The sequence below is a fragment of the Aspergillus chevalieri genome, chromosome 1 (genome assembly GCF_016861735.1).
Source record: "Aspergillus chevalieri M1 DNA, chromosome 1, nearly complete sequence".
NCBI classification, from domain to species: Eukaryota; Fungi; Ascomycota; class Eurotiomycetes; order Eurotiales; family Aspergillaceae; genus Aspergillus; species Aspergillus chevalieri.
Genome location: NC_057362.1, coordinates 4323111 through 4348683, shown reverse-complemented (window position 1 = coordinate 4348683; position 25573 = coordinate 4323111). Strand labels below are relative to the sequence as shown.

The window sequence follows — 25573 nt, the reverse complement described above, 5'->3', positions numbered from 1 at the left end:
GCAACAACGATGGTGGAACTGTGCTACTTTTGTGCATTATATATACAACGTCTATATACAAGGGAATCATCTTCGCGGTGCGCGTTGTGGTCTGTTCGGCTGTTCGGCTAGGAGTGGTAACAATGTGGCCCTCAAGTTCGATCGCCTTGAAGATCCTCCCGGGGAGCTCGCAAGGGAATTGGGGAGGATGATGACATTCATAAGATCGAACTACTTGGTGGTTCTCTTACTCGTGTCTTCTAATGGTGCTGCACGCGCTCCCAAGGCGAAATGCTAGCGAACGCGATAGAGATCCTCTTCTTGGAAGCAGATGACAACCGACTCCAACATCGCTCAAAGCATACTCTGTGCGATATTATGCCCGGCGAAGTGACCACATACTGGAATTTACTTTTGAAGACGAATCACCGCGATCTGTTTGAATGGCCTGACATCGTGGGGACCGGGTGGGCCAGGCGTTTGCAACCTCTTGGAAGGCCAAGATGGTGTGTTGACTGGAGCCTCTGGGGGAGCCCTGTAACTGTTGTCGGCTAAGGCTAACTATAACTACTGGGCAGAAAGCGAGGACGGTGAGACACGTGACCCGCTGGGTACAGTTGTTTGTGATGAAAGTAACGATGGATTAATAGTCCCGGCAGGTGGATGAGATTCTGCGCTCTAAGTCAGGAACAAGGGATCTCCATGGATGGTTGCAGAGATCTCACTTTTACAGCACGATATGTCCGGCACACTGACCTCAAACCCACCAACCCAAAAAAAAAAATCTCCTCTTCCTCTCCTTTTTCACCTCCTTCTCCCCCTCCTCCCCCTGAATGGATATATAGTGCTGGTTATGCAGCCCAAGAGTTTTTTCAGCAAGTTCCTGCGAGGGAGTCTTCGCCAGTGTATGATAGTATTAGCCTATCTGGTAGCTAGGCGGTTTCGCTCCGCCCGTCATATGTTCCGTTCCGGGACCCCCGCGGCACGTGATCTTATTTGACACGTGACCGAATTTCCGACGTAAAATAGCAACTACTACTACTACTACTACCACTACTATTGCACTACTCATTCACTACTACACTACTACTCAACCATCGGTCACTTCCTCAGACGAGTAATGCCGCCTGTCACCAGGCACTCGGCCAAAGGCCACGCCTCAGGCGGTCCCCGCTACGGGGATAGCCCCCGGGAACAAGGCTTAGCCGCGCTAGTGAAAGCCCGCGAACACCGAAAACTCGAAAAGCCAGATAACCAGATGGAGGGAGGCACAGGCGAGCCAAATGCCTCGCCTCCACCCCCAACACCTCTGTTCATGGACTATGAAATGGCAACCCAGATGTCATCAGCTACGCCGGAGCCACAATGCCCAAACAAACAACTCGACTTTGAGCTTGGAAAAACCGCCAGCATCGCCCTACAAGCCCGGGCCAAAAAAGAAAAAGAGGAAGACAAGGAGATACTGGAGTTCCTCAACCTACTGGACAAGAAGCTCTCCTCTATGAAACAGAAAAGCCTCCCCAGGGCCTCCTCTTTTGGCAAGGCCCTCCAGACCTTCGTGCACAACTACTTCACCCAACCCGGTGCCAATGCAAATAACCAAGGCCACACAGCCAACCCAGCCCCAGCTACGCCCCCCAAAACATATGCAGACGCTATCCCCGCGCCCAAACTGAACAACACTACTGAAAAAAAACCTGTGGTCTCAGCCCCTAAGCCAGCAAGACCTCTTCGCCTTTTCCTTCGACTCCCAACAGACCACCCTGCCCGACATGCCAGCCCGCATGCGACTCTACAAAAGCTTCGCAGTAGCCTAGATCCAGCAGTCACTGACGCTATCAAGGAAATACAACATGTTCCCACAGGGCTCGCTATTGGGCCTAAAGATGTCCAAAATGCAGAGATCCTACTTGTCAATAAGGATGATATACAACAGGTAATCCAAGGCTCTAATGCTGAGTTAGAACAGAGATGGGCAATCTTTGTCATCCCCGGTGCCATCAAACAATACATTGGCTATGATGGTTCTGTTGTCACTATATCAGAGCAAGCAGCAAAGGAAGAATTTAAGCTGCAGACAGGCACCATGCCCCTAAAGCTACACTGGTCCAGGAAGAGCCAAGAACATTCTCTCAATACAGACAACACAGCAACAATGGTCCTGGCAGTGCCAGAGACTTCTGCCCCCAGGATCCCACCTTGGGTCCATTTTTTCGGCAAGAACCTCCGCATTAGGCGCAAGATCATAACCCCCAAAGTCCAACAATGTGCCCGGTGCTGGGACTACCATAACCCCCGGACCTGCACCCGACGACCCAAATGCCGGCTATGTGGAGCTAAAGACCACACTGAAGAGGGTCACAAAGAAAGCACCCAACAATGTGCCAACTGCCTAAGACCTGCTCCTGCTGACCATGCACATTGCCCTGTACGGCCGAGTATCAAGCAGGGCATTTTGGTCCGGGTTCCCAAGACACAGGTAACAGCTATTCGACGAATTGAATCTGGTCGACAACAAGTTCTGCCACCCAAAACTACAGAGGACAGCAACCAGGATAAACAAACAGGCACTGATGCCTCCTCTGTGAACCCTGCTGTGGAAGCAGTTCCCAGTCCCACATCACCCCAATGAGATATGACAAATCTCTCCCACAACTGCAGATCCTCCAGGTCAACGTGGCCCGGAGCCCATCCCCACATGAAGCCGCTCTGCAACTCGCTTTTGAACAAGGCTACCACATTGTTCTCATCCAAGAGCCTTGGATCTCCACCTTCCGCGCACGACGCCTCTCTAAACACCACCCTGCCTTCAAGCTATTCACACCAATAGAAGACTGGTCACACAAACCACGTACCCTTACATATACTCGCAAACATCCACAGCTTAAAGCAGAGCTTGTGCCATATGGCCCCCAACCCAGCCGGGACTTGACAGCAGTCCAGGTGGGTTCAGGAGACCAACAAGTGACACTAATGAATCTGTATAATGCTCCCCCTGGATCTGTGGATGCAGGGGAGGGGCTGAAGCACCTCCTAAGCCAGTCCCTCCCTACCAGGCCCTGTTTGGTTGCAGGGGATTTCAATCTCCACCACTCATCCTGGCAGACCAATACAATCAACTCAGCAGGAGCAGAGCATTTCCTGCAATGGGTAGATCATCAGGGGATGACCTTGATGCTCGAGCCAAACACCCCAACACATGATAACAACACCATTGACCTCACCTGGGCCAATAGGCCTCTGGTCTGCTTAGGAACACACACAGAGCCAGCACCAGGGTTCCCAGTCCTAGCAGACCACATAGCTCTGTCCACAACTGTCCATTGGCACCCTATCAACAACACAAAGCCTGTGCCGCCCCTCCGAATGGCCACCATGCAGGAAGACATCTTTCATTCAGTCATCCATAAGGAAGCAACAGCTTTGGGCAAACCGCCACCAGCACAGCTCGACCTCACACCTGAAGCTCTAGACCAGTACACCTCTGCAATCACACAAGTAATCACAAATGCCCTGGAAGCATCCACAAAAAGAGCCCATGCTCACCCATCAGGCCATAGATGGTGGAATGAGGACTGCCAGGATGCAACAGTGGCACTCCGAAGAGCCTCACGAGACCCAGATAGCCCCCCAACTGAATTAGAAATGGCACAACGAACCTTGCGCCGCACAGTACGCCAAGCAAAACGGCAATACTGGCGAACACAACTGGATAACTTCACTGACAGCCAGGATGTTTTCAGAGCAATCAAGTGGAATAGGACAGTGGGATCCTTCCCAATCCCACCTCTCAAGAATGGAGAAACAGTCCACACCACTCCTGATGCCAAAGCAGAGCTCCTGGTAAAAACCCTCCTCCAGAAGGCTGCCTGCGCAGATGACATCCCCTTTGACAATAGTGACAATCCGGAGGCAACCCTCCCCTTTCCAACCATCACATCTGGAGAAGCATACCAAGCTATCTTCCAAGCCAAGAGCAGCACACCTGGGCAAGACGAGATATCCAATGCAGTCCTGAAGAAGGCCTGGCCTGCTCTTGGCCCCCATATTTCAGCTCTGTACAAACATTGTGCTGCAACTGGATGGCACCCAACTCCCTTCCGACAAGCCCTGTTGATAGCCCTCCCCAAGCCAGGGAAGAAGGACTACAGTAGCCCACGCTCATACAGACTAATTGCTCTCCTCTCTACCTTGGGGAAAGGACTGGAACGCCTTATTGCCCGGAGATTAGCTTGGACAGCCATCAAACACAAGGTCCTCCACCCCCAACAATTTGGGGCCCTCCCCTGTGTCACAACCTGGCTTCTCTCGTATCGTACCTAGGGTTCTAGTTAGTTGTATTTCGAGACTGGACACTTACCCTAAGTGCCTCCCAAGTGATCGTATGCTCAATGCCCCTCCGGGTCCGGTCCGGTATGTCGTATGCGTTGATGGGTATGTCGCCCCCTCCAGGCTCCGTAAGATATTCAACAAGTAGAAACAGTAAAGGTAACGAATAGAGAAACAAGGCCAACCGAGTACGTATACTGGGTTGTTGGTTAAGTGCGGACGAGTCAGAAACTAGAAGGTAACCAATGCTGAATGACTTGTATTGATCGCGAAGGACTAAACTAAGTACATGAGTGAGCGTCCTTATATATCCTTTCCGATCATATCAGTGATCTGTCGCTTCATATCACTGATATGGTATTTCGTAGCCCTGCTATGTTGTTTCATATCATCGCTATGCGGAAACATATCACTGATATGCCGATCACGTGACATGGCCGTCAAATATCAGTCTGATCCCTGTTCTCTCCTGCATATCCACTAATAACTGTTATCCAATGATTCCCTCCTAACCTGGTATCATCACGTGAGGCTGATACGACAAGGTCTGTAACATTACCTCCCCCTCTTTCAGGCTTTCGTCCTCGAAAGTCATAAAGCTGCAGCATCCTACTGGTAAGCACCTGGCTGCCCAACTTTTTCTTATCCTTTGCTGATTTCAACATGTCATCCAGGGTTTCCAAAACCAAATCCTCTTCTGCCCGAAAGAACAAATTGTTGCGCAAGATTTCCGATAACGGTTTTGCTATGGTTTTTTCTTGTACTCGGTGTGCTCGTCTGGGTAAAACCTGCGTCAAATCCGATGATTCCGATCGTTGTAGCGAGTGTGTTAAGGAAGGCGGTCGTTCGCGTTGTGTTGAAATGAAACCTTCCTATTCTGATGCTGAATGGCGTCGTCTTGTTCGTGCTCAGCATTCCATCAAAGATGAAGAAGAGGCTCTTCTGGCGAAACTCCTTCGGTTGCGAAAGCAAGAGCGTTTGCTTAGGGAGCGTGCGAATGAATTTATTTCTCATGAATTCCAAGCGATTGAAGAATTGGAAGAACTAGAAAGAGAAGAAAAGAGAACTCATGAAGAACAAGGGAAACTTCAGAAACAAGGAGAGGATGTTGAGTATGACACTCAACTAGCACCAGCGTCTGATGATCCTAGTTTGGCTCAGATGATGAATTCCCCTTCCTTCTGGGAGAACTTCGACTCTGCTGTTGCTGGTGGTATTCCTTCACCAACTGGTGGCAACCAGTCAAGTTCGCAATAGGTTCCCATGTGTTCTCAGAGGTATCGTACCCTTTCCATTTGATCAGGTAACATGGTCGTCCATTGACTTGTCGGTAATCCAGAATTCGTTCAACTTCATATTCATCATCATCGCTTTCGATTTCGATGTTTTCTGTTGGTGTGGCGTTTTTTGGTGCTGGTTCCAATAGCGAGATGTGAAATACTGGGTGTATGCGCTTCATTGATTTTGGTAGTTTCAAGCGGTAATTCACTGGTCCTGTTTTTTCTTCAATGGTGAAAGGTCCAATCTTCTGGTGATCGAGCTTTTGACTTGGTCGTTTCGTTTTGATATTTCTGCGGAGCAGGAATACTTTCTCCCCCCTCTTCAAGGTAGGTCCCTCTCCATGGTGCTTGTCGTAATATATAGCCGCTCGTAGGTTCATGAAGTCAATATCTCTTGACAGTTGGTGGTGTAAGTTCTTCAGCTTTTGAACTGTCTCATTTGCCGCTTCTGATGTGGACTCCTGTGGTCGTGGTTTTTCATATAGCACTGGGTGGTATCCATAATTGGCGTAAAGTGGCGTCACTTTGAGTGTTGAGTGTTCTGCGTTGTTGTATGCAAACTGTGCCATGGGTAGGAATCTAACCCAATCATCTTGTTCATAGTTGATGTAGTGCCGTAGGTATTGCTCAATCGTTTGGTTGGTTCGTTCAGTTTGACCATTTGCTTGTGGGTGGTAGGCTGTGGTGAGGCGGTGTTCTATACCCATCAAGTTCGTGAGTGTCGTCCAGAATTTCGAGGTGAACAGCTTGTCTCTGTCTGATGTGATCTTTTGAGGCATTCCGTGGTTGGTAATGACATGCTTCAGGAATATCTGTGCCATATCTGCTGCGGTCATGGTTCCTTTGGCTGGTACCAAATGGATGTATTTGGTCATTCGGTCTGTGATGACTGTGATCGAGTCATATCCTTGTGATGTCGGTAACTGTGTGATGAAGTCGATGGTAACCCATTCCCATGGATGTGTTGGAGCATCTGGGGATTGCATTTTTCCGTAGGGTTGATGTCTTGCTGCCTTGTCGCGGATGCAAGTTTCACAGTTCTTCACATATTCTTGAACAACTTTTCGTGTGTTTGGGAAGTAGTAGTTTCTCATGATTTGTTCAGCTGTTTTCTCTGTTCCCAAATGTCCGTGGAGTGGAGTGTCATGGTGCATGCTGATGATCTCATTTCTCATGCTTTTTGGCACATAGATGAGATTGTGCAAGTACACTAATCCATTGTCATCAGTGGTCAATTTGTCATTTTCTGCTGAGTTTTCAATCATATCCTGGATCATTTTGTCTTTTTGTGTTTCTTCAACAATTTTCTTTTCCAAAGGTTCGTTTGAAGTATGCATTGTTGCTGCTAACACCTGGTGGTTATAGCTGATGGTTCCGTCTTCATTGGTTTTCAATATCGCTGGATTGATTGTTCGGTCTTTGATCTCATAGTCTGGTCGTCGACTGAGTGCGTCTGCTTGTCCATTCTCATTTCCTTTGCAGTGGATGATCTTGAAGTCATATTGCGATAGTACTTCAGCCCATCTGGCCTGTCTTCGTGTCAACTCTTTGGTTGTTGTGAAGAAGGTCAGGTTCTTGTGATCTGTTTTCACAAGTACAGTGTGTTGTGCTCCTTCCAAGTAAACTCTCCAAGTCTTGAATGCTACCACTATAGCTAGCAATTCTTTGTCATGGATGTCATAGTTCAACTCTGCTTGAACTAGTTTTCTTGAGTGGAATGCAACGGCTCGTGGTTTTCCATCTGGTCCTGGTTGAGTCATTCTCATACCAATGGCGTAGTCTGATGCATCTGTTTCAATTGTGGTTTCCTTTTCTGGGTTGAACTGCACAAGTGCTGGTGCAGATACAATTCTTTCCTTGGCTTGTTGAAATGCTTGTCGTTGTTCTGGTCCCCATTGGAACTCTTGTCCCTTTTTCAACAATTTGAACAGTGGCGTCATGAATTGTGAGTAGTCCTTCAAGAATCGTCGGTAGTAGTTCACAAGTCCTGTAAACTGTTGGATTTCCTTGGTGTTTTTCAGTTCTGGCCAATCCAATATTGCTTGGACTTTGTTCTTATCCATCTGGATTCCCTCTGTAGTGATCCAGTGTCCTAAGAACTCGGTTTCTTGAACATGGAATTCGCACTTTTTCAACTTCAATCGTAGCTTTGCTTCCTCAAGTTTTTGCAGTGCTTTCTTGACATGCTGCATGTGTTCTTCAAAGGTGTTGGAAAAGATCAGAATATCGTCAAGGTAGGCTATCACAAAGATATCGAGATACTCTCCGAATACCTCATTGATGAATCGTTGAAATGATGCTGGTGCGTTGGTAAGCCCAAATGGCATGACCAAATATTCATAATGCCCGTATTTTGTTCGAAAGGCTGTCTTCCATTCTTCTCCTTTTGCGATTCGTAGTCGGTTGTATGCGTCTGTCACATCAAGTTTTGTGAACCATTTCGCTCCTCTGATTCGATCTTGCATTTCATCAATTCGTGGTAATGGATGTCGGTCCTTAACAGTGATGGCATTGAGTGGTCGATAATCCACACATAATCGTAAGCTTCCATCCTTTTTTGGAACGAATAGGACTCCATGTCCTGCTGGTGATGTTGATGGTCGGATTGTTCCTTTCTCCAGTTGTTCATTGATGTATTCTCGTAATGCCTTTGACTCTTTTTCTGACATCGAGTATATTTTCTTGCATGTTGGTTCCTTCCCTTCCATAAGGGGCATTCGATGATTGTGTGGTCCATGGTCCGGTAGTTCAGGTTGTTCAGGCTGTTGGAACAAGTGCTGAAACTCGATATACTCCTGTGGAATCTGTGGTTCCTGAGTCGTCGCAGCTAGCTCCTTATGGTAGATCCATTCCCATGAGCTTAGCTCTGAGTCTGACGCTTCTTGGTTGCTATCAACTCTTTCTGAGCGATACTCCTCAACCGATGCTGATCTCTTGGATGTATCCTCGTCCCTCAAGTATTCGCAATACTTCTGGGTCGTGTCCGGTGCCCATCCGGGTAAATTCATCAGCCAATGTCGTTCTGAGGCCCTGGTGGCTGCTAAAACAATGTTCGTCGCTGTGTCATTCATTTCTCTGTTATTCAACCCACCTCTCGGTTGCTTCACGTATCTACCAGGTCTCCTGCCTGTAGATCGTGGTGAGGTCCCGGCCTCCCGTTGACTCGGTCCTTTCATTCTTGGGCAATCACAATTCACAAAGTTCATTTGTCCAGTTTTCCAGTTAATTTCCGGGTTGTGATTCCTGAGCCATGGAATCCCCAACACTATATCGTATTGTCCCAGCGGTGTCACGTCGAAATTGATCCTTTCTTCATGTTCCGCTACAGCCATAGGGACAAATCCCGATTCGACCGTCAGGTGGCTTCCCAAATTTTCACCATTCAGTCCTGAGATAGGCTCTGGCTGCGCCTTCTCAATTCCTAAGATCCCCAATTGTCGCTGGAATCTTGGATCCATGTAATTTCCAGTAGCTCCTGAGTCAACCATCACTCTGGCTAGTTGATTGAGAACTGGTGTCATAAACTTCAAGTGGTATCCTCGCTGTGTCGCTGATAGGCTCGCTTGCCATCTTGGTTGCCATAGACGTCGTGGACTTGGGTAGTAATCCTTGGGTTCAAAGTGAACTATGCAGTCGTCTTCATAACAAGCAGTCCAGTGCATACTTGAATGCTCTGGATGCAGTAGATATCCTCTGCATGCACAGTTCCAATCCCAACAAGGACAACTGTCGTCATATTTCCTAGGTCGTTCTGGGAAATAATGCGCCATTTTCTTCCGATCATAGTGTTTTCCACATGCATGGCTATAACACACAATCCAAGGTAATTGGTTGTGCTTTGGGTGCTCTCGATAGTGCACGCAGTCACACCAATCATACTTGCATGAGCTGTGGATGGGGCCTCGTAGTCGTTTGGTTGTAATGTCTCGTAAGTATCCCCATAGTTCTCCATTGTTCTGTCCACAGTAGTGGCATGTGTATGGATGCTGGTCGCATTTCCGTAAGTGTTCATCCCAAGTTTCATTCGTTCGTTCCCAACATTTCAGGTTCTGATGTGGGCAGTAGGTATTCAATTCATTGAATAATTCCTTCAATCCTTTAGAGAGCCTCTTGGGGTTCTCCTGGAGTGAGATAACAACATCATCAATGAAGTACGCGGCAACGTCGGTATTTGTTTCTTCGTCGGCTTTTCGTTGTTCCATATATCGCTTGGACCATAGCTGTTGCTTTGAGATAGGGCTATACACACTGGACTTTGTGTATCCCTCATTATCTTCTGCCAGATTCTGTTCTTCATGTTCTTCATTTTCGGGAGTTGCGTTCTGAGGTGTCTCTGGTATCTCATGGAGTTCCTCCACGTTGGGATCGTGGCCATTCCACTGAGCACCGTACTCTTCGTCAAGGAAATCATTAACTGGCCAATCTTGGTTGGGCAGTTCGCCGAGTGATTTCTCCTGAACTGGCTCGTTGATGGCTTTTTCGGACCCATCCGTCCTTATATGGGCTTTGTCGCTTCCGCTGTCGGATCCCACCATCCGTTCATTGGGCCAATATTCTTCTTCGCTTGAACTCATGATCTCATCAATTTCCTCTGTCGTGAGGGTTGTCTGTTCTTCCATCAACCTCCTCAATGGGCTCAGGTTGGGTACAATCATAGTTCTGGATCTCCATGGTCCTCCATGCTCATCCAAAGCCTCTTGCATGTGCCATCCAGAATCATTCGTTGCTCTGAGTTCAGGGTTCACAATTTCTGTGGTGTCATACGCTCCTCTCTCCTGGGTAGCGTGCAGTTGCTTATTATCGTTTCGTTGTTGCTGAGGCCTAACGTTCTGTCGTTGCCTGCATGCCTTCGTCATGTGGCCCGGCTTTCCACATGTGAAGCAAAGTTTCTCTTTCCTTCTTCGTTCTCTTTCCTTGTCGGATATGAAGGGCCTATGCTGTGTGGCATCCAGCTCCATTGGTCGTGGTCCATAGGGATCTTCATACCCTTGGCTTCGTGGTTGAGCTGGTCGTTTATCGTTCGATCGATAGTGGCTCGTTCGTGGGTTTCCTCTGAAGGTGTTTCCATATCTTGACTCCTTCTGTCTGACTCTAAGGTCATACAGGGTGTTGTCAATCTTGACGGCTCGTTCAAAGAGTTCGTTCAATGTTTTTGGTCGTTCCATCCAGACCAGTTTCTCCTGGATCTCCGGTTTCAACATTTCCTCGAATTTCGCAATGTACATCGTTTTATCCCAGTTCAGATGGGTGATGATCTGCTGGAAATCAGATACCAACTTGGCTACTGATCCTGTCTGTTTGAGTCGCCATAGCTTCCGTTCAGCGTTCCGTGTGGCGTCAATATCTCCAAATGTTCCCTGGAGTCGTTTCTTGAATTCAGTGAAGCTGCTGAAAACCTCAGTGGTATTGTCATTATGGTATTGTTCATCTTTCTCCTGGAAGTCGCGCAAGGTAGGTTCAAACCAATCAAATGCTGGTCCAGTTAAATAAGTTGCTGCAAGTAGGACTTTGTCGGATTCGAAGATGAGCTTGCTCCGGTTCATGCGGACATACAAGTCCAACTGAGTGATAAAGGGTCGCAACTTGTATCGGGTACCATCAAAGGGTTCCGGCGGTCGAACTTTGATAGCTTTGGCTGACTGTCGTTCTTCCAAAGTAGTGATGCTTTCCTGCAGCTGGCTAACCATTCCAAAGAGCTCTTCATAAGTCGGCGTTCGTCCTTCAGATCCGCGAGAGGATCTGGGAGTGGTGTTGCTGTTACTGTTGTTGGACATGGTTGCAGTTCGTGTTTTAAGTCAATATAGTCTCGAAACCTGACTCGTACTGACTGGCGATCAATGTGTCACAACCTGGCTTCTCTCGTATCGTACCTAGGGTTCTAGTTAGTTGTATTTCGAGACTGGACACTTACCCTAAGTGCCTCCCAAGTGATCGTATGCTCAATGCCCCTCCGGGTCCGGTCCGGTATGTCGTATGCGTTGATGGGTATGTCGCCCCCTCCAGGCTCCGTAAGATATTCAACAAGTAGAAACAGTAAAGGTAACGAATAGAGAAACAAGGCCAACCGAGTACGTATACTGGGTTGTTGGTTAAGTGCGGACGAGTCAGAAACTAGAAGGTAACCAATGCTGAATGACTTGTATTGATCGCGAAGGACTAAACTAAGTACATGAGTGAGCGTCCTTATATATCCTTTCCGATCATATCAGTGATCTGTCGCTTCATATCACTGATATGGTATTTCGTAGCCCTGCTATGTTGTTTCATATCATCGCTATGCGGAAACATATCACTGATATGCCGATCACGTGACATGGCCGTCAAATATCAGTCTGATCCCTGTTCTCTCCTGCATATCCACTAATAACTGTTATCCAATGATTCCCTCCTAACCTGGTATCATCACGTGAGGCTGATACGACAAGGTCTGTAACACCCTGCCGTTCAGCTACCGACCTGGCGGCAGCTTTGGTGCATGATATTGAAGAATCTTGGGCCCGGGGTCTCAGCGCCTCCATACTAACTCTGGATTTGAAAGGCGCATTTGATGCGGTCCTGTCAGGCAGGCTGAACCATCGACTCCGCAGACAAGGATGGCCTGCCACAGTGCTCCGCTGGGTGTCAAGCTTCACCCAAGACCGAACAGCAGCTATACAATTGGACGGGCATCAGAGCTCAACCTTTGCAGTCCCAGCAGGCTTGCCTCAGGGCTCCCCAGTCTCACCAATCCTGTTCATGCTGTACATTGAACCTGTCTTCAAGATAGGTCCAACAATCGCCCGCAGAGGTCGTTTTGGATATGCAGATGATATTTGCCAACTAGTTGTCAGCAAGTCCCTTGAAGAAAACACCACCAGGCTACAAAACATCACAACAGACCTGATAGCTTGGGGCCGTAGAGAAGGACTCACTTTTGACCTGGCTAAAACAGAGCTCCAGCATTTCACCAGAGGTTGGAAGAGGAACAACCCCACCTGCTCAATCCAAACCCCTGAGGGCACAGTGGAGATTAAACCTCCCCCTACTCAATGAGGCGACACGCTGGCTGGGAATCTGGTTTGACCGGAAGCTCAAATTCAGAATACATACCCAGACACTGGCAGCCAAGGCAAAACTGGCCGCTAATGGCATACAAGCCCTGGCCAACACTGTACGAGGAGTCAAAGCCCCCCTACTGCGGCAAGCAACAATTGCCTGTGTGGTCTCAGTCTTATGCTATGGGGCTGAGGCATGGTGGCCAGGACGGCACAGACCAAGGCAGAGCATTTCAGGTGAACAAAAACTGGTATCTAATGGGGTAGCTGCACAGCTAGCCTGCCTGGATCAGGTGCTCCGCAGTGCGCTCCTAGGGACCCTCCCAGTTTACAGGACCACCCAAACAGCAGCACTTCACCGGGAATCGGCTATACCGCCTGTGGAACTCCTCCTCAACCAGAGACGGCGCGGCCTAGAAGTCAGAGTTCAACAACTGGATGCCCGACACCCTCTGTACCGCCGGGCCATGCACCAAAAAAGCCGACACATCAAAACCCGCTTCCGCCGGGCCATCGACCCGGCAAACATCCATCTCGTTGAACAGATAGATCCACTACTGATGAGCCCCTGGGATATAAATCCAGAGCCCAAAGAGCGGCCAATTGCAATTCCGAAGACACAGTCCAAAGAAGCGTTTAAAAAGTGGCTAGAGAGCATCCCACCTTCAGCAATGGTCATATACACAGATGGGTCCAAAGAAAAGGAGGACACTGCTGCAGGCGCTGGCTGGGTAGGCTACTGGGGCACCAGTACGATCAAGATCCTCTGTGGGCACAGGAAGCTCCCCAACCAGGAGGTATTTGATGCAGAGGCCCACGCGGCCCTGCTTGGCCTACAGGCGGCCCTCAAAGACCCCAGAACCCGATACGCAACAGACATATACATCTGCCTAGACAACTTGGAAGCAGTACAGCAACTCCAAGGCCAACCCAAAGGATCAAGTCAATCAACATTCATGAACTTCCAAAAAGCCGCCCAGATTTGGCCACACTGCCCCAGAGCACCTGGCATACAATCAGGCACAGTACAGGTGAAATGGGTCCCTGGACACACAGGCATCAAAGGAAATGAAGAGGCGGATAAGGAGGCCAAGTTGGGCTGCCATGCTCCCTTTGAGTTCCCTCTACCACCTGCCTCAATAGCAGCCGCCAAGCGGGCAGCCCAGACAGTGCACTGGCAATGCTTTGCACAATTCTGGGCAGAGAAGGCCCCCAAACGATATAAGGACCTTGGTATAGGAATAGAGAAGCGGCCACCAGAGCTCCATCTTCCCCGAGCAGCTCTGGGCCGCCTCCTAGCAGCCAGAAGCGGGCACGGCGACTTTGCAGAGTACCATGAGCGCTTCAAACATGACAATGCCCTGTTGACATGCTCATGTGGCCGCAAAAAGGAGCCCTCCCACTTCTATTTCTGCCGAGAGGGTCGCAAAGCAGCGGCACATCCTTGGGGCCAACAACGAGTAGTGGATATCCTCACCAAAAAGACCGGTTTCACTGCATATGCAGATTGGCTGGATAGATCACATTTCTATACTGCCATCTGTAAACGCCATTAAGATGCTAAATGTGTCAAAGTTGGGAACCTCTAGGGCTTACCTCTGGTTCCCTCCTGTAACGGGCTAGGCCCGAAAGGCACCTCGAACCATAAATGGTTCTCGATTGAAGCTATTCACAAGAGCGTGCCGAAGTCAGGTGATCGTAGATCACCTGATCACGAGTATATAAATCCACCGCCAGCGTGTCTTTCTTTCTTTCTTTCTTTCCTTTCCCCAACGAGTTCTTTTGTACATATCTATATATTAGATAGCAAGGCTTCGGCCCATTACATTAGAACTCGTTCGCCCTCATCTATCTACTTATTTATTGAACAACGGATTACGCATCGGATTGAACGCGCAACGGATCGTACATCGCACACTGGACACACTGGACACACTGGACACACTGGAAACACTGGACACACTGGACACATTGAACGATTGGACATACCGGATAACTGGATACATTGGACATCGGATATCAGACATCGAAATTCACGGATAGTTGAGCTATTTACAAACAAATCAATAGTCAAGTCAGTCATATGACCACATTTTCAGCGGAAATCAGCGACCACGAGTCAAACGACCAAACCGACGGCAACATGGGAGACAATATACACTCAGGAGGGACCACCACTCCTGTCCCACAAGATCTTGTCGCAGTTATTGCAGGACTTCAACGACAACTGCAACAAATGGAAGAACGGCGGATTGAAGATCTTCGTCGTCTCAAAGAAGAGTTGACGAGCCCACCCAGAGAGCCCTTGCCACAACCGACTATTGAAGAGATAGCCCCCCAACCAATGGCGGACCCTGTTAGGAGACCTCGACCCAAGCTGACAGACCCAGAAGTCTTTGATGGTCGAAACCGAAGTCTCTACCGTCCGTTTCGAAGCAAGCTGCGCGCTAAACTTGAGGTCGATAAAGAAGCCTTGGGCAATGCCTATGATCGTATGTGGTATGCTTTTGGCCGTCTAACAGATGGGGCTGCTATGCAGGTGCTGCCCTGGATGGAGCGGTTTGCTAAGAAAGGAGCTACTGAGAGCCAGCTGGACGGAATGCTTGATCAAATGGACTTCATCTTTCTGGACCGGAATCTGGAGGAGAAGGCTGTACGAGACCTTGCAAGCTTGAAACAGAACAACAAGCCCTTCACAGTCTTTCTCACTGAGTTCAACCGACTACTCATGGAAGCTGATGGCCATAACTGGCCTGAAAACACAAAAAGGTCCTACCTAGACAATGCATTAAACCGTGAGATGAACACACGCCTTGAAACTGTTGAAAAGAAAAATGGATTTGAAGACTATTGCCGCCAGCTACAGCAGATTGCGGACCGGATGGAGAAGAACCAATTGCGGTACTCACGGAACAATAAGCATACCACCTCAACTTCTCCAGCTCACCCTGTGAATACCACCCGTGCTTCCTCTCCACCCCAAGATATGGACTGGGAACCCACAACAACAACTTCTGCACGCAGCCAACCTCGACGCGTGGCTAAGCATGTATCACGAGAAGAAATGGAACGCCGCAGACAAGAACGACGTTGCCTTCGTTGTGGTGACTCCACGCATTTTATCTCCCATTGCCCCTACGACAGTCCTAGGAACAGTACCCGCATGGCTCGCTCACACATTCATGGGCCGGAACTCGAAGATGAAGAAGAGCAGTTGAGGGAACAACCCAAGCTGGGAAAAGAATAGCTCCTGCAAAAAGTCTCTTGCAGGAGCACCACCAGCAGTTGATGGATCTACCTACATGGCGACCGGCCCCAGCAGCTCAGATAGACCTTCAGAAGGAGTGGAACGACTTCCGAAAAAGAGTCAAGTTTGACAGACCTGAATTCAGAGTATCCGCATTAGTCAATGGAGAACAGGTCAGCAGAACGTTAGTGGACACCGGTTGTACTACATATGGTATGGTTTCTGAGAATTTTACCCGAAAACATCAACTGGAGCGTGTAACCATCAAACCACGAACTATCGACGACTACAAGGGCCCAACGGATGATTGTATAAGGGAGGTAGCGAAAATCTCATTGAACGTGGGGGAAACCACCAAAACACTGCATGGCTGTATGTTGTTCCTAAACTGGGTAGGGGACTCGACATGATTTTAGGCCTTGCATGGATAGACGACCAACAAGTGTTTATCGACCCGAATGGTCCGAAATTGCGCTTCACAAATGGCATTGTTGTTAGCAGCATGGAAGATCAACCACAAATGGATATCCAGCCCATCGGGGCGAACGCTTTTGCACTATGGAACCGACAAAAGAAAAAGGACAGCAGCGTACAGATTTTCGCCGCAAGTTTAAAGGACATTGAGAAAGCATTACGACCCAAATTGCTGACAGACCCCCGCACCAAACTACCACCTCATTACCATAAATTCCTATCAGTATTTGACCGGAAGGAAGCTGACAAGCAACCACCATATCGAGGACCAAATATCGACCATAAGATTGAACTCAATAAGAACGCTGATGGAACGACCCCTGAACCTCCATGGGGCCCCCTTTATAATATGTCAAGGGATGAACTGCTTGTGCTACGGAAGACATTGACAGAGTTGTTGGAAAAGAACTTCATACGTGTTAGCAATTCGCCTGCTGCAGCACCTGTATTGCTTGTCAAGAAACCTGGTGGAGGCTTGCGATTTTGTGTTGACTACCGAGCACTGAACGCCATTACAAAGAAGGACCGCTACCCCCTACCACTAATTAATGAAACATTGGAAAGAATTGGGAAAGCAAAATGGTTCACCAAGTTGGATGTTATTGCTGCTTTTCACAAGATTCGTGTCGCTGCCGGCGATGAATGGTTGACCGCATTCCGAACTCGATTTGGGCTGTTTGAATGGCTTGTAACACCATTTGGACTAGCCAATGCACCGAGCACCTTCCAACGCTATGTTAATTGGGTCCTACGAGATTTCCTAGATGAATTTGCTTCTGCTTACCTTGACGACATCTTGATATTTACGGATGGAACATTGTCAGAGCATCAAGAGCATGTCTGCAAAGTATTAGGCCGTCTCCAAGAGGCTGGCTTACAGATTGATATTGATAAATGCGAATTTGAAGTGAAGTCAACAAAATATTTAGGATTCATTATTGAGGCAGGAAAAGGTGTCAGCATGGATCCAGCAAAGGTTGAAGCAATCATGAACTGGGCTGCCCCTACCACTGTGAAAGGTGTCAGGTCATTTTTGGGATTCGCGAACTTCTACAGACGTTTCATCCGAAACTATTCTGAACTTACAACTCCACTAACAGCGTTGACTCAAAAAGATAAACCCTTTGTGTGGGATGATAAATGCAAGGAAAGCTTCCAACAGTTAAAAAGGATGTTTACAACGGCACCAATCCTCATGCAATTTGATCCAGACCGCGAGACTGTCGTCGAGACTGACTCATCAGGGTGGGCCACTGGTGGCGTACTTTCACAGTATGATGATGATGGTGTATTACGACCTTGCGCGTACTTTTCCAAGAAAAACACTCCTGCAGAGTGCAACTACCAGATTCATGACAAGGAACTTTTGGCGATCATCAATGCATTGAAAGAGTGGGAATCAGAGCTCATATCAGTGGTAAATTTCCAGATACTGACAGACCATCGCAATCTCCGTTATTTTACTACCATGAGACGACTGAATGAGAGACAGATGAGATGGGCAGATCTATTGAGCCGATACAACTTCACACTTCATTACCGACCAGGGAAGCTTGCAGGGCGCCCTGATGCACTGTCTCGACGAGAGCAGGATGTTCCTGTATTGGGTGATGAACGGCTAAAGCATCGCGAACAACGACTATTCGATCCTGAGATCCTCAAGGACGGACCAGTGGAAGGAAGCAGCAAAAGAGGACTAGTTGAAGAACCCCATCCTATTAATGTGTCCCGGATCCTTCTAGCACCAGTCGGCATGGAGCCCTATAACAGTGAGCCAAGCGCACCTCAAGGATATGAACAGGCGAACGAACCTACCAATCTCAATAGTGAGCGACCATCGTTGGAAGAGCTACTGGATATGACTCTTGATGAACATTGGGCTCGGGTAGAGCCACTAGATGAAAAGTATGGTCGTATACGAGAAGCAGTGCAAGTAGGAGCACATCAATTCCCACGTGAACTGGGGATCAAAGCCTCAATCTCAGAATGCTCTATTGAACCGAACAACCGCTTGTGCTACCGAGGCCGGCGATGGGTCCCTGACATTGAATCTCTGAGGACAAGGTTGCTACAAGAAACACATGACTCAGTACTTACAGGCCATCCAGGGAGGAGCGCAATGTATGCTATCCTGGCACGAAGGGTCTACTGGCCTGCAATCTCTGAGGATGTCAGACGATTTGTACGGAACTGTGACAAATGCAGTGCCAACAATGTATGGAGAGACCGCCGACAAGGCCTACTGAAGCCTCTACCAATTCCAGACCGAAAATGGAGATATATTGCAATTGACTTCATCGAGAAGTTACCAATCTCAAATGGTTATGAAAACATCATGGTTATTGTCGATCGCCTTGGAAAAGGTGTCATCCCCATACCCTGTGAGAAGATCGACACCTACACAGTAGCACAGAAGCTTATTCAGAGTTTCATTGGCTATCATGGCATTCCAGCCAGTATTGTATCAGACAGAGGAAGACAATTCACCAATGAGATGTGGAAGCGTTTTTGTGAGCTACTGGGGATCAAACGACAATTATCAACTGCCTACCACGCTGAAACCGATGGCCAAACTGAGCGAATGAATGCTACTATTGAACTATTCTTGCGCTCATTCTGTGATCACACACAATCGAACTGGGCGTCATTGCTACCAATGGCACAGCTTGCAATATGCAGCCGGGATGCTGCCTCCACAGGTGTCAGTCCATTCTTCCTTGACCACGGCTACCACGTCGATCCCTTTCAGTTAGAAGAGGATGTTGAAATCAACCTTTCAGCACCAGACCTGGGCACCATGCGTGAACGAGGTGAACGAATTGCAGCCAAGCTAAGGGGAGCTCTTGACATCGCCACAACAGAACTGGCTGTCGCCCAACAGAAACAAGAAGACTATGCCAATCGTCAAAGAGATGTCGCCCCTGAATACCAGGTTGGGCAGAAAGTCTGGCTTGACCTGCGCAATATACAAACAGAACGCCCTAGCAAGAAACTGGGAAGCAGGCAGGCAAAATTTACTGTGTTGGAAAAGATTGGATCCCACGCCTACCGCCTCAACACACCAGGCACAATCCACAACGTGTTTCATACAGCGCTCCTCCGCCCAGCGGCAATGGATCCCTTCCCTAGCCAACGGAAAGATGACTACCAACCTCCTGCAGAAATGATCAATGGGAATGAAGAATATATGGTCGAACGAATACTAGATGAGCGTTTTCGACGGTGGGGACGAGGCGAAAGACATGAGTTTTTAGTCAAATACATTGGCTGGCAGGAACCGGAATGGAACGATGCGAGGAACATGGAGGATACCATAGCATTGGATGACTGGGAAACCTACAAAACGATGAATGGGATTGTTGTCCAATCGGCCTTGAGTATACCAAATGAGCCACCCCACGCCGGGGGGCGATCGCGGAGGCGACGAGGAAGGGGGGTAATGTAACGGGCTAGGCCCGAAAGGCACCTCGAACCATAAATGGTTCTCGATTGAAGCTATTCACAAGAGCGTGCCGAAGTCAGGTGATCGTAGATCACCTGATCACGAGTATATAAATCCACCGCCAGCGTGTCTTTCTTTCTTTCTTTCCTTTCCCCAACGAGTTCTTTTGTACATATCTATATATTAGATAGCAAGGCTTCGGCCCATTACACCTCCTCTCCTTTCCTCCTTCCCCTCCTCTTCCCCTTCTTCCCCCCCCCTCTTCTTCTCACTTCTCCTTGTTTCCATATCAAGAAAACTCGAAGATGCCTAGATTGCTTTTAACAGCTGTGAAAACCCAAGCAGCTCCCCGCGCGGGGAGCTACCTGTATTTAGATGATAGATGGTAGTTTAGCTAGGAGATAGGCAGTTCCGATCTGCCCGTCGTATGTCCCGCACCGGGACCAGGGCTTTTCCGCTTCCGAGGCTCCCAAGGAGCCGTGGAGGCGTGGAAAGACCCGACCCTCGACGTTAAATAGAGACACACACACACACACACTACTACTACTATTGGGTCGCAAAGCAGCGGCACATCCTTGGGGCCAACAACGAGTAGTGGATATCCTCACCAAAAAGACCGGTTTCACTGCATATGCAGATTGGCTGGATAGATCACATTTCTATACTGCCATCTGTAAACGCCATTAAGATGCTAAATGTGTCAGAGCTGGGAACCTCTAGGGCTTACCTCTGGCTCCCTCCTCTCCTTTCCTCCTTCCCCTCCTCTTCCCCTTCTTCCCTCCCTCTTTTTCTCACTTCTCCTTGTCTCAGTTTCCATATCAAGAAAACTCGAAGATGCCCAGTTTGCTTTTAACAGCTGTGAAAACCCAAGCAGCTCCCCGCGCGGGGAGCTACCTGTATTTAGATGATAGATGGTAGTTTAGCTAGGTGTGTGTGTGTGTGTGTGTGCTATTTAACGTCGGGGGGCGAGTCCTACCGTCGAGGCGGTGAGGCTCTGGTCCCGGAGCGGGACATACGACGGGCAGATCGGAACTGCCTGTTCGCTAGCTAAACTACCATCTATCATCTAAATACAGGTAGCCCCCCGCGCGGGGGGCTGCTTGGGTTTTCACAACTGTTAGACAGCGAATTGGGCGTCTTGGGGTTTCCTTAAGGAAATCAAGGGAAGGAAACCAGGAAAAAGGGGGGGATGAACAAAGGAAAATGGAGGAGAAAGAGAATAGGAGGGAGGGGGGGGAGGGAGCCAGAGGTAAGCCTAGAGGTTCCCAGGTTTGATGCACTCAGCATCCTAATGGCGTTTACAGATGGCTGTATAGAATTGTGATTTACCCAGCCAATCCGCATATGCAGTGAAACCGGTCTTTTTGGTGAGGATATCCACTACTCGTTGTTGGCCCCAAGGATGTGCCGCTGCTTTGCGACCGTCACGGCAGAAATAGAAGTGGGAGGGCTCCTTTTTGCGGCCACATGAGCATGTCAACAGGGCATTGTCATGTTTGAAGCGCTCATGGTACTCTGCAAAGTCGCCGTGCCCGCTTCTGGCTGCTAGGAGGCGGCCCAGAGCTGCTCGGGGAAGATGGAGCTCTGGTGGCCGCTTCTCTATTCCTATACCAAGGTCCTTATATCGTTTGGGGGCCTTCTCTGCCCAGAATTGTGCAAAGCATTGCCAGTGCACTGTCCAGGCTGCCCGCTTGGCGGTTGCTATTGAGGCAGGTGGTAGGGGGAGACCTGGGCGAGCCTGGCAGCCCTTCTTGGCCTCCTTATCTGCTTCTTCATTTCCTTTGATGCCTGAGTGTCCAGGTACCCATTTCACCTGCACCCTGTCTGGCTGTGTGTTTGGTGCTCTCAGGTAGAATGGCCATGTCCGGGCGGCTTCTTGAAACTGTTTAAAGACTGATTGGCTCGATCCTGTGGGTTGGCCCTGGGATTGGAGTTGTTGTACTGCTTCCAGGTTGTCCAAACAGATGTATAGGTTTGTGGAGTGCTGTGCATTGGGGTCCTTAAGAGCCATCAGCAGTCCAAGCAGGGCCCCTCTGGCCTCTGCATCAAAGACCTCATGGTTGGGGAGTTTCCTGTGTCCGCTGAAGATCTTGGTTTTGCAGGCACCCCAGTAGCCCACCCAGCCGGCTCCTGCAGCGTTACTGTCTTTTCCTTTTGATCCATCTGTATAGACGACCATCGATCGTGGTGGAATAGAAGTAAGCCACCTATGGAAATTCTCCTTGGCCTGTGCCCTATTGATTGCAGTTGGCTGCTCTTTGGGGATTGTGTTTCCATCCCAGGGGCTTGTCAGCAGCGGGTCTATCTGTTCAATGGTGTGAAAATTTGATGGGTCTAAGGCCCGGAGCAGGCGGGTGTTGATGTGGAAGCTTCTCTGGTGTGTGGCCCGGCGGTGTAGAGGATGTCGGGTGTCTAATTCATGTACTCTGATTGCCAGTCTGCGGCGTCTTTGATTGAGGAGCAGCTCCATTGGTGGGATGGCTGCTTCTCGATGCAGTACAGCTGTCTGTGTGGTCTTATAGACCGGGAGGACTTTTAACAGTGCACTGCGGAGCACCTGGTCCAGGCAGGCTAGTTGGATGGATGCCCTATTGGAGATGGGCTTTTGTCTGCCTGAGCTGTCTTGTGCTGGTCTATTCATTCCTGGCCACCATGCCTCTGCTCCATAGCATAGGACTGAGACCACACAAGCTATTGTTGCTTGTCGCAATAGTGGTGCCTTGACCCCTCGTACAGTGTTGGCCAGGGCTTGGATGCCTCCTGCTGCCTGTTTGGCCTTGCCTGTAGTTTAGCTAGGTGATAGGCAGTTCCGATCTGCCCGTCGTATGTCCCGCACCGGGACCAGGGCTTTTCCGCTTCCGAGGCTCCCAAGGAGCCGTGGAGGCGTGGAAAGACCCGACCCTCGACGTTAAATAGAGACACACACACACACACTATACTACTACTACTACTATGGATTAATAGTTGGTCCGATTACTGAAAGCGGCCTGATTACCGAAAACGGAAGAATCCTTGTACATAAATCGGGACATCATAGCCATACGCTTTAGATGGCTAAGCACTCATTCTATTATCAAGGTGTCTATAGATTTTAATATCATATCGTTCTAATTAAGACTCTTTGTCATATAACCTCGTGCAGTCCGAATTATCGACTCCCCGATTCCCCGATCCTGAGCTACCCGTTCTTTTCAGTTTGCTTTGTTGTTGATAGCAGTGTCTCCTCCTTTCCCCCTTTTCTTCTTTCCTCATGTTGATTATTCTCGTCAATAGCTACCTAGGTAGAACACATGAGTTGATGTTCTGTTATCCTGGCTGAGCTCCGTGACACATTGAGAAAATTTCTCTCAAGTAATTTAGATATCATTCATAAGCATCAGTATTCTCATTGTATCCGCCTTCATCGAGTGTCTCCGGATCCCCAGCACATCTCTCCCCATATTAAACAGCCTCTCAACTGCAACCTCCGAGGCTGGGATAGGTAGGAAATCCCGGGCAGCTGCAGCCATCTGAGGCAGTTCATCTTTATGTACGCCACCAATTGCAAAACCAATGTGGGTCTGTTGTATCAAGCACACTGACACAAGAGCTTTCAAAATACTGGCTAATATCAGAAGGTGGAGTTTTTGGTTGCAGTCGCTGAAGCATCCGAGATTCCACATTGCTGCGCTTGATTTCCGGAGTGGATGGTTGAGATATACCGTATCTTGGTGATTCACTCCCTATAAAAGGGTACCTTTGGTGGAGATTGTTATGGATGGCCTTTAAAATAGGGTCACTGTCACGGAGAGCAGGCGCTCACCAGCAGTATGATATGTTTGACTAATTTGGCCTTTTTGGCGTAGGACATTCACTGGGCCTCGCTTAAACCCCTTCGCACACACCATATAGCTCAGTGCTGGCAGGCCCAACCTCTTTCCTTTTCTTCATGTTAGTATTCTATCAGATAGTCTACCAATAGATTCATATTGCTCGAGATCGTCACAGTGAATTGGGCGCTGGCACAGCATACCACTAGAGGAAGCAAGACAACATGGACACACAAGATTTTGGCACGAGCGAGGCATTACCTAAAGATGTTTTATCTCTCATCCGTTGTCCAGGTCCTCCACTGCATCGTGCATCAGTCGGCCATAAAGGAGGTTGTCATATAATTGCCCTAGATTTATACTCCCAAAATATTTGAAACTCCAATTATTACTCGCTCGAAATGGTATTGACATGAACAACGCCGTTCCTGCTTCAAATAGCAGAATGAAATTCAACGATCTCCCATAAAATACCCAAGACTCGAATCGTCAAAACGTCATTCATTTGTTTTTGCCAGCAGGATGATACGCTCCGCCATCCCATTTATAGGCATACTCACCAACATCAAACCCCCGGGGCCCAACAGCATCCTTGCTGCCTTTTTTGCAGATATCTTTTTCCTCCTGAGGCGAGCCATGCTGAAGCGCATGACAATAAGGGCTGTAATCACAATTAGATTGACGTCGTCCTGAAGAATTATTGATGAGTCCTTACCCCAAGTTTCCATCCCACTTGTCAATCGTGAACCAACTCTTGTCTGAATCACAGCTGTTCTCTTCAATACCATGCCGCCTGTAGAATCCATTTATAGTGCCACCTTGCGAGTTCTGAGCGGCTTGATTGACAGGGATGAGGAACGAGCTTTAAACGGCAGTCTAGTCAGCATTTGTTCAAGCAAGGACTGTTGATTCTTAGACATACTTGTATCCTCCTTGCATAGTCGAAGCAAAGGGGAATTCTTCTGGAGAGACAAATTTTTGCTTGCTCCATGACAAATGGGCAGGCGGGACTTTGACCTCGGTGTCGTCCTTGTTCCGGAAAGGGCCATTGCCCCCATGGCCCTTTATTGATACGCCATTTTCCTTCCGGTTGTCATCAGCTTCCTCGCTGTTCTCGCGTCAGCTGCGAATGACTTAGAGTCAGATGTGTGCTCCATTTGATTCACTAGGTGACAATGTTTGACAGGAACTCACAATACAGTTGGTGCACCCGCGCACAAAATAGCCCAGCAGTCAGCATCAAAGGCTAGTCAGCTCTGCTTGTCGACATTCATAGTTCCCTTGATGGGGTTGTTCTCGCTGTTTCCAGGATTGGCGCGCTCAACGATATCCCGGGAATCGAGCTGGGCCGGGGCACCAAGTGCGTCCTGGCTACTGGTGAGGCACAGGGCTAGGGTAAAAAGAGGCTTTGAAATGTACATTGTGAAAGGTTGATGGTTGTTATTGCTCGTGTAAGTATAGAAGGTCTGGTATTCTGTAGATTTATTGATTTCATTTTCATGATGCCGCTCATCTTCTACATCTTATATCTTGTCCTCTTTTCACCTTGTCAGACTCGTAGGCTATCAGTGAGGCACATTTGATGTTGCCCAGGCTCTCCATCTTACGGCTCTACAGGGCAGGAAATGAAATCGCCCCATGATCAACACTCCACCTAGCATGCGCACAAGCCAGAAAATGAGACCGTAACAGTATAGTGAAAAGAATAATTCGAGAGGTGCGAGGCTTTGTGTATGTGAATTTGGGCCCGACAGTGATAATCGTGTATGCGATGCAAAGTACCACCTACCCAAAATAGTAAATGATCAATAATGCACTCCGCCTCCTTGAGCCTGATCAACACTGCCTCAGGCTGAGTTGACTTCCATTTGCTTCTAAAAAAAAAAAAAAAAAAGAGTAGTTAGGTTTGCATGTGTTTTCTTTAAGGTATCCATATCCATATCCACACTGCTTATTATCCATCAGCTCCAAGTTTACAC

The 25573-nt window shown here is 48.6% G+C and overlaps 4 protein-coding genes across 4 annotated transcripts; 2 read left to right on the top strand and 2 right to left on the bottom strand.

Annotated features, from left to right (window-relative positions):
* Positions 1-14705: 14705 nt before the first annotated feature.
* ACHE_11488A (uncharacterized protein) lies at positions 14706-15869 on the top strand (the record flags this gene model as incomplete). Its single annotated transcript, XM_043276062.1, has 1 exon — positions 14706-15869. One exon carries the CDS (start codon positions 14706-14708, stop codon positions 15867-15869), a length of 1164 nt encoding a protein of 387 aa, XP_043132608.1.
* Positions 15870-18678: 2809 nt separating this feature from the next.
* Positions 18679-19788, top strand: ACHE_11487A (uncharacterized protein; the record flags this gene model as incomplete). The annotated part of the gene is made up of 1 exon (XM_043276061.1): positions 18679-19788. The coding sequence occupies one exon, from the start codon at positions 18679-18681 to the stop codon at positions 19786-19788; it is 1110 nt and encodes a 369-aa protein (XP_043132607.1).
* A 4307-nt stretch (positions 19789-24095) lies between these two features.
* ACHE_11486S (uncharacterized protein) lies at positions 24096-24533 on the bottom strand (the record flags this gene model as incomplete). The annotated part of the gene is made up of 3 exons (XM_043276060.1): positions 24096-24255; positions 24310-24456; positions 24517-24533. The coding sequence occupies 3 exons, from the start codon at positions 24531-24533 to the stop codon at positions 24096-24098; spliced, it is 324 nt and encodes a 107-aa protein (XP_043132606.1).
* A 311-nt stretch (positions 24534-24844) lies between these two features.
* ACHE_11485S (uncharacterized protein) lies at positions 24845-25015 on the bottom strand (the record flags this gene model as incomplete). The annotated part of the gene is made up of 1 exon (XM_043276059.1): positions 24845-25015. One exon carries the CDS (start codon positions 25013-25015, stop codon positions 24845-24847), a length of 171 nt encoding a protein of 56 aa, XP_043132605.1.
* Positions 25016-25573: the final 558 nt, after the last annotated feature.